This window comes from Alosa alosa, chromosome 12, assembly GCF_017589495.1.
Source record: "Alosa alosa isolate M-15738 ecotype Scorff River chromosome 12, AALO_Geno_1.1, whole genome shotgun sequence".
NCBI classification, from domain to species: Eukaryota; Metazoa; Chordata; class Actinopteri; order Clupeiformes; family Clupeidae; genus Alosa; species Alosa alosa.
In genome coordinates this window covers 16,934,708-16,949,707 of record NC_063200.1, presented here as the reverse complement: position 1 = coordinate 16,949,707, position 15,000 = coordinate 16,934,708, and the positions used below count along the sequence as shown (strand labels likewise).

Sequence of the window (15,000 nt, the reverse complement as noted above, 5' to 3'; positions counted from 1 at the left end):
GACAGACAGTGAGTGTGTGAGTGTGCGTGTGTGTGTGTGAGTGTGTGTGTGTGGGAGCATGTGAGACTGTGTGTGTACCTGCTCCGCATTTCAAACACCGCTGATCGTGGCGGCGGTGGGAGTAAAGGGCTTCAACACAAAAAAGCGATTGAAGGGCCAGACCTCTGTTTCACTCTCCCTGCAGTCTCTCTCCCTCCATCCCTCCCTCTATCTCTCTCTTTTTACCACCTAGAAGATCCTATACAACATTTACTTTCTATTCGCCCACTTCTGTACTTTTTCTGCGACGGTGTCTGCCCGACCTCTGTTTGTGCTCACAGTCTGTGTGTGAAGTTTAATTATTACGACAAGGTAACTAAATGCAAATGATTAGCCTACCTTACAGAAAGGCTTTAAGCATGGTTATAGGACTGCACTGCCTGCTAAGGCTTCTTGAATTCTTGAATGAGTAAACAAGTGACCCATTCATTTTAAACACTGCACACCCAATATTTCTTTCTAGAGACTGACCTCGAGGTTACTTCAGTAGAGTTCACCCAAGTTGACTACTGGGGTAGGCCTATACTGTGTTTTGTTAGACAGAAAAAAAAAACACTGAACATTTAGGTTAATCATAAACCTATAGAAAAAAAGGAAGAGTTTCCCATTCAGACTACAAAGGACTCAGGTTAGCCAACTTCATGTAATCCATGAGAACTCATTCTTTTTCATTTTACATGTTTGGAATGGACAAAGATTGCAATATACAAGACTGATTATAAACACTGTCAGGTTTGTTTAGGTCACCGCATCATGGATCCATGCTGTTAAGTGCAATTATGAAGCACAACAGAGCTTCCTACTTCCTTAAACACGCGATACAATCTGAGGAATGTAGGTAACCTGCAGTCTGTCCAATCATATCTTGTCTTGGGCATAGTAGCTCGCCTGTCCGGTCCGTGAGCTCACAGACGTGGAATAATGCTTAGTTCATGTCATCCTGTCCGTCTACCATGACGATGCACTGGTCAACATAAGCGGCGAAATTTCTCTTCCTTTTGCTTAATTCAATAAACGTCTAATAAACTAGTGAGCCACTCGTTGTGATGGCTGTCAAAACAGGCTAATAGGCCAACACAACAGTTCTCTTTCTTCACTTCGTGGCGCAAGAAAGGTGGGTGTGCAGCAGACCTTTACAGAAAAGCAGAATAACTATTGTGAAGGCAAATGAAACCATTAAGAGCACAAGACCTTACACAAATGACGTCTGACATGTGTAAAAATAGTTAACAGTCAGCATTGTTTATTTTTAATCGGTATGTGTAATGCTATTTTATACAGTCTGGTGTAATGTGACGTTAACCTAGCATACAGGTCTAGGGTCCATCGCATTAAAATACAGAATGAAGAATAATTTTAAACTGACTGCAATGAGGCCAGAAAGTTTCTGCCTGACAGAAAAACATCAACATAGCGAACGATACAATTAATGGAATAAATATTAAGAGCTGACAACATCTGGATAAAACAGCTTTCAAGCTTCTACACAGCCTCAAAACGTGTAGCTCAAGTTAGCCATGTCTGGATTCAGTTGGGAAATAAGGGTAGGCTAGCGCGTACAGTTGCTAAAATAATAATATAACTAGCTGAAAAATATATTATATTGACATTCAACTGTCGTAACATCTCTGCTCATAAATCATCACAAACTTGTAAAATCCATGGCCTCTCAGTCGAACTTAATTACGGAAGAAAACGAGAAGGTCGACGAGTTGACTGACACGTTAAAAGACCCAATGGCGTTTCAGGATATCTCCATAAACATTCCAAGACAGTGCAAGCCAGCCAATTAGCGTTGGCAGAGGTGGATTCCAGTTGGCTGCTCAAGTTAGATGGAGTTCACCGAGGCCCAATCCCCGGGATAGTAAAATGGTATTTGCCGAGAAAAGTAGCGGGGGCACGGGCCAGTTGTCCACATTGTGCTCAGAAGACAACCATATGCACTTGAGGCTAGTTTCACACAGCGGATATACACGCGTAGATCTTAAAGCCAGTTGTCAGTGCTACTTACGAAACACTACGTGCATGAACTGAGGAACTGCCTTTCAATCCCCGGCTAACGCAAATAGAAAAGGGAAAATAACATACCCAGAAATTTTCCAGGAAATAGGGCGTTATCATCTTGGTGTCTTCCCCTCCTCGACCGCGGCACTTCAGGTGATATTAGGCCTATATGATCTTAAATAAAAATGACTGACGCAGCTAGTCCTCCGTCTCCCCCAGTTTCTGTTGTGTCTGCTTTCTCTCTTTTCCCCCTTCACTTATTTTTTTTTCCTCCCTCTCAACCCCTGGCTCCACCTCCTTCAGTACAGCGCCTGAGTTCACTCGCTTTTCTCCACTCCTCCAACACATTTCACGAACCAGCATGGGCCAAATAGCGCCACTAGTGGCGAGTATAAATAGGTCTATGTGTAGGGCCTAATGCCTTGGAGGTGTAATCTAGTTTAGTGGAGTAGGGATTCGGATGCATTTTGACGCAATAGTGTAATATATGCCAACATTTTCAAATTCAAAAAAAAAGTATTGTTTGGCCATTTTGGCACATATTACACTCCATAACAACCTGCCTCTTGATGATGTAATAGCTTAAGAGTATGTGTTGCTATTTAAATCAAAGTGTTAAATTAGCCCTTAAATCAACCTTAAATAAAATTTCCATGTTTCATGGTCAGTAGCCTACAAGACCGTAGGGATATTGATGGAAGTTCGTGTCTTCTCATTTTTCCTGATCCTGATCAATGGCATAGGGTCACCAGACCCACAATGGAAACAATGTAGGCTGAAGCTTTTATGGTCCATCCCAAAAAAAAAATTCAATGTAGCCAGATTTACACAAAGATAATTATGATGATGTTCAAATGTCGTACCTGCTATTAAATTATATGAATAGACCAATAGACATAGCAATAGTGTAGGCTCTAATTTATGTATACAATTATGTACAATAACTGTCTATAACTGTTGCTAGAGTGACACGAACAACTGGAATCAAAGTCCTTCTGTGTGGGAACATCTGTAATTTGCATGTCCTTAAATTTGTTTGCAGCTGATGAGCTGAAAATAAGGCCCTCGGTGCTGTGACAATCTTTTTGTTTTATTATTATTATTATTATTAAAAGGCAATAAGCCTTGACGTTAGGTGGTGTGACTCCGAATCCAGCCATTCCATATGTAGTATAGCTTAGTGTGATTCTGTGGAAAGCTCTGGGCGTCACTATATCCGAGAATGAACATGAAGCCTGATGTCCCTTAAACATACAATGTTATTATGAATGAAGGTTCTTTGTTGTCCTGGATGGATCCAACACGTGGATGGTATGGTATATTAATAAACATAATACCATTGACTCATGCTCAAGGCTTGTTTATGTAAACAATTTATTTTTAACATTGTACAGATCCAAGCATCCACGACCATCACTACATCATACAAATGTCATTACAAAATTACTACAGTACAATATAGAGTCTTTGCATGATCCAAAATATTTGGTGGCCCCAAAAATTTTTTTTCTTCTTAAAATTCAGCAGCTTCAGAAAACAACCACAGCCACGGTGCTGCTTATGTTAGCAAAAAGGGTGAAGGGCTGAACAAGAAGTCAAAACTCAAGTTTACATGGCTAAGATAGTCTGGAGCCAAGATTAATTCAAATTTTCTCACACAAAAGAGACGTTGTAATGCTTACAGTAGTCCGCGGGTATAATCAGCAAGTAGGAAAACATTTCACAAAGCCATTAGAATTCACATCTTAAACTGAAAATTTGTATAGGCTATTTTATTCACTTGGCCACCTCAGATATAGGCTACTTAATTATGTGCAATATTCTCACAATCAATACTGGGCTTCCAATTTCAAGGCATTCTTACAGTAAATACTGCACTTCATATACATGATTCACCTTAATTTGTGAATCACAACTACAACCCCACTAACAAGACAGCTTGCCCATACTCCTCTATGTAAAGAAATCTTTCTTTTTAAACGTTGATTACAACAATGATTGCATTTCCTCTAGCGAGTTTCTAAATGTGGATGTTTTTAGCAGAGGAGCAGGTGTTTCTGGCAGCGTTGTCTGGCTGTCTTTAGTAAGCTGGCGTAGCAAAAGGAAAGTTGGACTCCTACGTCACACGCACAAGGAGACTCAGATAATACAATAACCAAGGCATACATACATACATACGTATACATACATAACATAAATACATATGTACGTACATACATAACATACATGAACAGGCATACATTACATCCATTACAAAAAAAAATGAAAAAAGTAAACACAGACCTCCTGAGGTTTCTATGACAACATATTCAAGTAAAAAAAAAAACTACAAAAACACTTTAGCAGCAGCCTGTAAGACAGCAACATAAAACTTCATACTGTACTTATTTATTCATTTTAAATTATGTGTTGTTTTTTTATTATTATTTATGTTTGTTACTTTGAATTGCATGAGACTTGAATAGTGTAAAATTAAATAGGACTATGCTTCTGGTTTCCAAGCATGCCAGAACTACTGGAATGTGACACGATTTCTGACACATTCGTTTTGCACACAGGAGGGGAATCACACAATCAACAATAACAAAACAACAACCAAATAAACATTCAGAAGAGCAGGCACCTGAAGGCATCCCATGCTGTTCTCTATGTTCTTGTTCCAGAATTTACATGGAACCCTTTTTCAGCGTGGTTCTACCCTCCTTTTATGCATAGTGAGATGAATGAAGAAATAATTTGTATTGGTTGTAAAGAATAAATAATTAAACTAATGTATAACAACCAATAACAAATTCAGCTTCAGTGTTCATAATTACAGGTACACTTAAATATGATCATGTGTTTTTAACAACACCTTAGTCTGACTGATAGACGGCTACGGAAATCAAGGCCAGATGATAAAAGGAGTTTACTCCATAGCCAGGGTTTTACAAAACAGTCTGTTAAAGTTCTTAGTTACTGGTATGATTACATCCTTTAGGTACAGAAAACAATACTACGAGATGCATCACTCTGTCCAGCAGAGCAATCTGATTGGTTGGCCTCAATGAAAAATCACATCCTCTTCTCACCATGCATGGGATACAATCAGGTGACTTTGCTTTCTCAGAAGATCTTTGCATCACAAACAAACAGCCAGAAACAAACAAAAGCGTGTACCAGATCACAAAGCTTGTGCCCTGCCATTCACAATACAGAACACGGAACAGTGCCCTCTGCTGTAGTTCCACCACTGCACTTGGGGTTCTAATTAACGATGCAATCAAACACGGTGCCCAAAGCCAGCAGCTCGGAAAGGAGCGAAAAAACAGCTCTAGGTTTTTTATCTTTTCTTGTTGTTGTTTAAGAGCACAAACCTAGTGTGGGGTGATCATAGGGCCACCAACATACATGCATGAACCAATCAGCCAGTACCCTGCTAATTTGAAAAAAGCCAACCAAAACGTCCATAAAAAAATAAACAACAAAAAAAAGCACTCAAGAACACCCATACCCTTCACAAAAGCAAAAACAAACATTCTTATAGATACAAATACACTGATGAGAGAAGTCAACACCTTTACGCAACAGACACAGTTTGTAGCGAGAACTACGGACAATGAGCTGAGCTAAGGAGTCGAGCAGAACTCACAGAGAAGATCAGACCAGCGGAGGAGAGGATTCACTGACGCATTGTACACAGCCTCTTCTACACCCCTACCAACTCCCAACACACACACACACACACTGCGAGTAGCAGACGCCATATACACTTTACAGTTACACAAACACACACACACGCACAACTACACCCGGACACATACACACGCACTCACAACCACACAGAATGGAAGACCACATAACCTCACCACGATACGTGAAACCTTACAAATGGTGCGTCTCTGAGGAGTGATGACGATCACATTCTTTAGTGAGAGCACCAAGACTGCAGAATAACTAGACACCACAGAAATGGGTGACAGACCAGTAGATTGTTTCAGTTTTAGGCAGAAATATGAGCACATCTCAGACTAACACACATGTAAACACACACACACACACACACACACACACACATATATAAAGTACTGTAGTCCACTGCTGTACAGCCTCAATGCTTCCATTTGGGCATGCCATTTTAAATTCATCAGTTAAGACAAGCCACTTCCAAGCACAAGAAATGATCAAATGACACAAAAGAAAAAGAAGAGCTTGTTGCACTGGTGCATACTGTGATAAACGGTCCTGTTGTCCTAAAGATGACAAACGAGCTGTTACATCTCATTACTAAGCAAACATCTCCACAGTCAGAGATATGACTATGGGGACATTGGGATGTCTTTCAAAGCCCTCTCCTCTGGTTCCCACACATATGCAGAGGCAGAGAGACGGACCGGGAAATGCTTCCCACATGTACTTATTTAAGTGTGCCGTTAAGTGTACTTATTTACCGTTTACCACTGAGCACTGGTTTACAGTTTCAGCTATGCTTTTGTGGCCATACACTCGGCGGACAGTCTGCACTATAAAGTTTCTTCATCTTCATGCATTTGAGTTTAAACTATCCCCTCCATGCTTTTTACCTTATGGGACGCCTAGGTCAGCCATAAGCCCTCCCCCATCCCTTCTGTAATGGTGCGCTCTAGAAGACAAGAAGCGGCTGGATTTGAAACCCCTATTTAGCACTAAACTTGAGTAAGTTGCACAGTAGGCACTTCCTTTACTATAAACTTAAACCCAACGGCGCCTGGTGATTTCTTCACCTTTTCTCTCCCTCTCTGGCATTTTTCCCTCCCTTTCCCTGATTTTGTTTGTGTTTGTTTTTGCCTCCCCATCAGCGCAGAGATGTGGTGCTGATAGTTCAGATGAGAGTGCGAGGGTGTTGTGTTGTTGTTGTTGGCGTCGTCGGTCTTGCCCACGGTGAAATGGTGAAGTTTTTCCTCCCTCGGTGAAGTCAGCCGAGTCCCGTTTGGATTTTGGTGATTCCCGTCGTCGGGGCCGACTGTCCCATCACCTCCCTCCCACCCCATCCAGAGGGGTCCGGGGGGGCCCTATCCCTCCCCCCTCCCCAGCCACACCACCCTTCCCCAGTAAAGGGCAACATATTCCCTGGGTATAAGAGGCTCCCTGTAAAAGAAAAAGAAGAGCTTGTTGCACTGGTGCATACTGTGATAAACGGTCCTGTTGTCCTAAAGATGACAAACGAGCTGTTACATCTCATTACTAAGCAAACATCTCCACAGTCAGAGATATGACTATGGGGACATTGGGATGTCTTTCAAAGCCCTCTCCTCTGGTTCCCACACATATGCAGAGGCAGAGAGACGGACCGGGAAATGCTTCCCACATGTACTTATTTAAGTGTACTTCGTTAAGTGTACTTATTTACCGTTTACCACTGAGCACTGGTTACAGTTTCAGCTATGCTTTTGTGGCCATACACTCGACGGACAGTCTGCACTATAAAGTTTCTTCATCTTCATGCATTTGAGTTTAAACTATCCCCTCCATGCTTTTTACCTTATGGGACGCCTAGGTCAGCCATAAGCCCTCCCCCATCCCTTCTGTAATGGTACGCTCTAGAAGACAAGAAGCGGCTGGATTTGAAACCCCCTATTTAGCACTAAACTTGAGTAAGTTGCACAGTAGGCACTTCCTTTACTATAAACTTAAACCCAACGACGCCTGGTGATTTCTTCACCTTTTCTCTCCCTCTCTGGCATTTTTCCCTCCCTTTCCCTGATTTTGTTTGTGTTTGTTTTTGCCTCCCCCCATCAGCGCAGAGATGTGGTGCTGATAGTTCAGATGAGAGTGCCGAGAGGGTGTTGTGTTGTTGTTGTTGGGCGTCGTCGGGTCTTGCCACGGTGAAATGGTGAAGTTTTTCCTCCCTCGGTGAAGTCAGCCGAGTCCCGTTTGGATTTTGGTGATTCCCGTCGTCGGGGCCGACTGTCCCATCACCTCCCTCCCACCCCATCCAGAGGGGTCCGGGGGGGCCCTATCCCTCCCCCCTCCCCAGCCACACCACCCTTCCCCCAGTAAAGGGCAACATATTCCCTGGGTATAAGAGGCTCCCTGTTTAACGCCTATACAGAATGACCTGCAGAGAGAAAGAGAGAGAGAGAGAGAGAGAGAGAGAGAGAAAAGAAAAAGAAAGAAAGAAAGAAAGAAAGAAACAGAGAGAGGGAGACCACAGAGAGAGAAAGAGAGGAATAAGAAGAGATAGAAGGGGGAGAGGGTAAATGGGGACAAGAATGAAAGAATTGAGAGGGGAGAGTGAGTGAAACACAAGAAATGAAAGGGTTACTGTGGAACTGCATGACACTGCACCTGTGAAACTTCCAGCCCACTCCTAAAACAGGTCGCCATGGAAACAGCACCACTAATCCCCCTAAACAGGCCTGTTTCCATGGGGACGGCCGAGCAGAAATGCTTGGACTCATTCCTTTCACAGGCGCTCAAACTCACCTCCTGAGGCCTGCCTGTTGCTAGGGGAACAGTTAGACTCCGTAGAACGCAGCAAGGCGTTCCTTCAGGGGGAGCGGGAACTGATCAGAGAACCGGCACCAGTTCTCTTCACCCACCTGGTCCTTAAAGCCATGGAGGATCTGAGGACACATGCACGGAGACACAGAGACACACACACACACACAGAGTCATTTACTCTTTCACACTAAGTCCCCTTAGTCCCCATTCATCCTGCCTAATGCACTGGCCACATCAGCACACTTGAGGCCTCTGCTGGATCCACATGAAGCTGGCCCATGTCATCCAAAATATAATAAAAGCAACATATAATATAATATACAATATAATAAAAAGGTGTTAATTTGTGTTGATTTGTGCAGTAAAAATAATTGTTTGTGGTGTTAAGGGTTCTAAGCTATTAAACCATGATGGGTTTGTGCAGAGGGTGCGGGCGTTACCTTGTAGAACATGTCTCTCAGGTCGTCCTTTGGGTTGACCCATGAGGCCACCGCATCACAGAAAAATATAAAGTCCTGCAGGGGAACACAGGACCACACAAACACAAAGTCAATTCAATGCTACAAACAGTAAAGGACACGATAGTAAAGACTCCATGCTAAAAATAGGGGCAACCCAACAACAGGTGTATGATAAGTCAATGCAATACACGGCTTTGCATATCCAACAGTTAATTTTAGATTCTCATCCTGATGAGAAGGTGGGTATATCTTATGAGGTTCAATGAGAGCAGTGTTCATTTGTGAACTACACAGGACATTGTTTTATTCTGAGAGCTTCTCATGCTATCTCACTTTGTGCCAGTGTGCTTCCACAACCCCACACTCACACACTGATTGGATCGTTTGCCAGCCTGTGTTGGAAGAAAGTCCATGTCAATCATTAGTGAGGTCACAGACGTGACCGTGGTAACCCCCTCACCTGCACCACTCCCCCGGGGTTGACTGTGATCATGGTGCAGATCCCTCGGAATGCCGAGTCCTTCTCCTCATTGTCTCTTATGTTCCGCAGGGAAGTGCACCTGCCAATAGGAATAGCCCACTCTTTTACTGCGGACCAATGGCAGCCCACTCTCTGCCAGTGGCCACGCCTCCACAGCATGATCATGGCTAACACCTCAAAGCACCTTAAACCACGTGGTCTCTTTTACTCTTTAACGTTAAAACAGGTCGTTTAAACAGTGACCTATTACCATGGTTAAGCATTCACAGATTATAACACTTCATTGCACTTTCACGAGCATGCACAAGTGGAAATTATCACTCTTTCTAAACCATTTTCTCTCTGCAGATTTAAAAAGTTACGAACTTCTCAAACATTTATCAACTCATATTGTTTATGCTCTAGTACATTGTGTAGATAAGATTTAAACAGTTTTAAGCCTGAAAATAATCACACTGCTCATTCGTTCCCTAGTCAGCAGTCACACTCTGTCCGTGTTGCTTCAGCCCATTTACTCCTTGTTCTGGACAGTAAACATTCTTGTGGGGAGAAAATGATTGACCTGTGAGCTACATTCTCTCTCACATGAAGAATGCATCAACTTGAGTAAATCCCTAAACCTGTCAAGAATCTTAGACTTACAGGTGTTATTCTTAAAACATTGCTTTTTCCCTGATATAGTCTAAGCCTATTGCTTCAACAGGTCTTTATAGCACCTAATGGCAAACCAGTTTCACTGTACTGCGGTAGGTAGGTAGGAATGTAAGTTGTCAGCTGGTGAGGTTTGGGGGTGGGGGGGTTGCGGAGAGCGGGTGTGCCTTATGGGACCATCATGCATCTGCAGGACCACTGAATAAGGGGGGCATAGTAAATGCTTATTTCAGCATTTTCTTTTTCGGTCTCTTGAACCAGCAAGCATGTGACAAATCTTATCCCATGCATTCAAATTAGTGGTTAGGTAGCGACAATAAACAACGACAACAGAACTAAAAAACTCAAATAAATCAATACTGGATACATGGAGGTGCTACTGAGGCAATGAAACAACAACACCAACAACAACAACAACAACAAGGAGAACAGGACCTAAAAAGGTACGTGATTAGTCACATGATCAGCAATGATTACAGACTGATTCATACGGAACAGAAAAGAGCAGAGCAATAGGAGGAAAGGAGGAGGGGAGGAAACAGAGGGATGACAGAGAGAGAAAAGAGAAGAGAGAGAGAGGACAGTGGGACAGACAGAGAGAGAAAGAGAGAGACAGAGACAGAGGAGAAAAAAATGAATGAAAAAAAAGATTGTATAATACACACCAGGGTCTTATAAACTGCTGTAGCATGGGAGCCACCTCTTGAGGACAAACGTAACCAAGACGACCAATTGTTATTGCTAAGGTAACGCAATCACGGTTATACACCACCAAACGCCAACCAAGACATGAGCGAATGAAGGGGAGGAGGAGAAAACAAAGAAAAACAAACAAACAAACAAACAAACAAATAAACAACTCAGAAACAGAAATCAACAGAATTTGTGTATGATAATAAACACAAGATTTGCCTAGTGTTCTCACAGCCCCAGACTAGACGGGCACAATGTCAAATATGAGAATCTAACATACAAACAGATCATTTAAGGGAGAAGTCTTAGAAAGCACTTTCAGGAGGCCAGAAAGCCACATAATGAACAGAAGAGGACAATGGAAGTCACTGATTTCTTAGACCAAAAAAATGTATTTTATCTGGTAAAATGTTACTTTTACTGTTATCTGTATACAGTCTATCAATCCCAGAAGCACTAATGTGAAGTTTGACATTTAGCTAGTTTTTTTTATAAAGCTAGCGCTAATTAGCTCTAATTAGGCAACTGGGTCATGCCCTAGTTTTCCTCTGCTTTCTGAGGTTGCCTCCCTTAAACGCTTCAAAAGGTTAATCTTTCAGTAAGAAGTGCAAATGTACAGACATTTTTTTTTTTTTCATTTTTTGTAAAACAAATGGAACATAAAGAACAGATTACTCTAAGCCAACTACATGGAGAAGACTAGATTCCATCAGGTTCTTAGGCAGAACACAGGAAGAGGGAGACCTACGTTTGAGAGACACAGAACTATGCAACATTCTCATTAAAGAACAGGCATTTATGAACAGTCCAATGAGACATGCAGAAAGCAGATGATTGGCTCTTCAGAGAACAGAGTTCAGTGCAGGATAGGCTGATCCATGGCAACAGGAATGAGAGGCGGGGCTTGTGCTACTGAAGTACCCCACCGTTTTAATGATGGCATTGCACCTGTTCCTCAATTAAAAATCAATTAAATTGAATACTACCCATCAATGTTATGTAATACCCAATATGGCCATTGCTACAAAATGAAAAAGTAAACTGCTGTTAGAAAACGTTGAACGAACTTTGGTTAATTTAGCTTATGATATCAGATCAGATATCCTGCATCAAACATTTGCCATCCTTAACTAAACAACATTCAACATCTATTGGCAAATATGCATTCACATTTAAAAAACAGTAACTAAAAAACAAATAAATAAACTGACAAACAGGAACACATCTACAAATGTCCTAGTTTCTCTGAGGGTTAGTTGGAGGGGTTACACTTCACTCTTATCTCCTATGGAATTCATATCAGGCGGCCATTTTGGCTGGTTTGTGCAGTACATTACAGCAATAAGAGTGAAGTGTAAGTTTTCTAGGTAGGTGCTATACATTTCTCTCAACACCACAACAAATGTTTAGAATTCAATTAATTAGCCATTTGCTTCAATCAGCAAAACGGCTATTTATGGTCTCCATGATCTACATGTTTAGTAAGCATTCATAAATGTTATATCAGTTAACACAGGGGGACTTAGAGTGGTTGGAAAGGTGTGTGGCTAAGGGCTTAACTCTCTGATGCTGCATAGGTCACTCATAGGGCTATAGGTCCGACGGACACTTGGTGTCAGTCCGCTTTTGGCACCGCCAAGAACTGACTCTCAAAGGGCTCTCATCAGTAGTACAAGAGGAAATAAAACAACTCCATGTGAACGCAAACCTCCATCTGATATTTTTCTGATTGTTCATAACTTGTGGAGAACTTCAGCTCATTTTATTTTTTTCTTAATGTGTCAAATTTCCCTGTGCCCCTGCACTTGTTGTTCAGTAACAATCTCTCTAAACACAATATAGACTAGCTTGAGGCCTCAGGCATATAAATGCATCAGCAGTTAACTCTGAAACTGAAGCCACCCTTGAACCTGGACTAGATCCGTTTCACAGTGAGCTGATCCAAGTTAGCTTAGCGGTTAGCCGCTAGCCACTAGCTGTTAGCGAGTCCTGTGAGAGCCAGACCTGGGTGGTATGAGCTGAATGAGCAAGGCAGAGTTTAGGGGAGGAGGGGCTGGACGGGGTGGGGCAGGGCGGGGTGGGCGTAGAGGGGGCAGTGGGTGGGGGTGAGGGGAGTGGGGGGTTGGGGACACCTCCAGCCTGCTGAGGGGACAGCTTGACTAGCGCCCCCCAGTGGTACCTGTGTTCTCCAGTAGGGTCTTTGGGGTGTTGGGTCTGTTAATGATCTCAATCAGCTGGTGCAATACCATAGCAACGTAGGGCTGCATGTCAGCACCTGGAGGCACAAGAGGAGAGGAAGTCATTAGCCTTAGTGTGTGTGTGTGTGTGTGTGTGTGTGTGTGTGTGTGGTCCCAGTTACGGTTATCGATTCTACTCTATTCTAAGGTTTTGGTTCCCAGTGCATGCAAGGAAATGTGTTTATGTTGTGCATGTGTGTTCTAACAACCAAAAGCTCAGTTTTTTTGATTTTCTATAACCATGCTAACTGCAGTAACAGAGATAACTTGTGATGTGATCAGGATAATGATGTTGTTGCATCTGAAGGACCTAAATGTAAACACAAGAGCAGCATGCTCACCCATCTGAATGGATATCTCTCCGATAGCCCACGTTGCATTGTTGCACACAGAGATCAGTTCAGGGTTCAGGTTAGTCCCCAATATGGGCATGAAATCCGCTGCAGACAAATAGAGAGCACACAAAACTTGTCAGCTTCACTAAAAAGCTGTGTTAGGAATGTTATTTTGTTCAAATCTTTTTGGTTAGAAAAGTGTGGTGGCTCAACAACAAAAAAAAAAAAAAACGTGTGTGTGCGCTTATGCGTGTGTGTGTGTGTGTGTAAAATTCAGAAGTGAAACACAGAGAGTGAATGATGACATACCAATGCAAGGTTTGACGTGCTGGAAGCAGGCTTTGGTGAGGTCTCCCAGCAGAGCAAAAGAGCTCTGGCGAACCTCTGGCATTTTGTCCTGAGAAGAGAAGAGTCAAAGCTTGAGTCAGCTGTGTTGAAACACAATGAAATTTAACAGCAACTTACCTCATAACATAGTTAGGTCAAAATAGCTACAGATAGCCAGTTCATTTTCAATTACTAACATTTAAGTAGATAAACGCTAAGACAGAGTAAACTGTGTCTTTTCTTTGAATACATCTAAAACAAAACAACGCATGGAGTCCAAATGATAGAGTCTATAGCTGATCATACACAAGGTCATTTTTTGAGCAACATTGATGTGCAATGAGTATTGTTTAAGTACTGTACATTCACATAGATATTGGTATCATCACCCATGATTTGAGCTCACCTACATGGTTCAAGAGTTGAAAAATAAAAAAATGAATTCAACATTAACGCTACTGTAGGTGCCAGCAGTAAGAACGATTGACAGACAGTCACTATGGTTACGCTTGAGCACACACACACACACACACAAACATAGACACACCTGCATACACTGGTACATGAGAGTGAGGATGTTGCTACACACACACCCACAAACATACACACACCTGCATACACTGGTACATGAGAGTGAGGATGTTGCTACGGGCAACCAGCTGTTCGATGTTACCGCCCAGTCCCTCAGCCAATCCGCTGAGCAGATCCAGGGCCACGATCATGAAGTCCTTATCAGGGAACTCGTACGCATCTGGTTGGGACTGGTGCAACTAGGGGACACAGAGCAGAGCACCAACCCTTAGAGAAGGCGAGTGTGCGTGTGTGTATTTATATTATTTGTATATTATATATATATATATATATATATATATATATATATATATATATATATGTGTGGGTTTATGTTGGTGTGTATATGTGTGTGAGTATGAGTGTGTATGTTTATGTGAGTGTGTGTGTGCGCGCACATTCACCATGGCCTGAGCGAGGGTCTTCTGCACCAAGTTGACACAGCGCTGATACACCGGCTCACAGTAGGGCAGGAAGCCACTCTGAAGAGCAGTGGCCACGGACGAGAGACACTGAGACAGACAGAGAGAGAGGGAGAGAGAGAGACAGAAACAGAGTGTGTGAGAGAGAGAGAGAGTGAGTGTGAGAGAGCAAGAGAGAGAGTGCGAGAGAGAGAGGGAAAGACAGGGGAGAGAGAGAGAGAGAGAGAGAGAGAGGGGGGGGAGTGAGTGCGAGAGAGAGAGGGAAAGACAGGGGAGAGAGAGAGAGAGAGAGAGAGGGGAGAGAGACAGGCAGACAGA

At 42.6% G+C, this 15,000-nt stretch overlaps 2 protein-coding genes across 5 annotated transcripts in view; both read right to left on the bottom strand.

The window, feature by feature from the left end:
* fcho2 (FCH and mu domain containing endocytic adaptor 2) overlaps positions 1–2,472 on the bottom strand; it is a 66,244-nt gene extending 63,772 nt beyond the window's left edge. For all 4 annotated transcript variants that reach the window (XM_048258236.1, XM_048258239.1, XM_048258240.1 and 1 more), the window contains exon 1: positions 2,128–2,472. In XM_048258236.1, coding sequence (XP_048114193.1) covers positions 2,128–2,160 — 33 coding nt within the window. In that variant the 5' untranslated portion in view covers positions 2,161–2,472. The remainder of the gene's footprint in view (positions 1–2,127) is intronic.
* A 4,690-nt stretch (positions 2,473–7,162) lies between these two features.
* tnpo1 (transportin 1) overlaps positions 7,163–15,000 on the bottom strand; it is a 29,095-nt gene continuing 21,257 nt past the window's right edge. Inside the window, exons 18-27 of the mRNA XM_048258630.1 lie at positions 14,665–14,772; positions 14,302–14,460; positions 13,673–13,760; positions 13,370–13,468; positions 12,971–13,066; positions 10,764–10,839; positions 9,427–9,526; positions 8,946–9,020; positions 8,488–8,627; positions 7,163–8,119 (exon numbers count right to left, since the gene is read on the bottom strand). Coding sequence (XP_048114587.1) covers positions 8,520–8,627; positions 8,946–9,020; positions 9,427–9,526; positions 10,764–10,839; positions 12,971–13,066; positions 13,370–13,468; positions 13,673–13,760; positions 14,302–14,460; positions 14,665–14,772 — 909 coding nt within the window. The 3' untranslated portion in view covers positions 7,163–8,119; positions 8,488–8,519. The remainder of the gene's footprint in view (positions 8,120–8,487; positions 8,628–8,945; positions 9,021–9,426; positions 9,527–10,763; positions 10,840–12,970; positions 13,067–13,369; positions 13,469–13,672; positions 13,761–14,301; positions 14,461–14,664; positions 14,773–15,000) is intronic.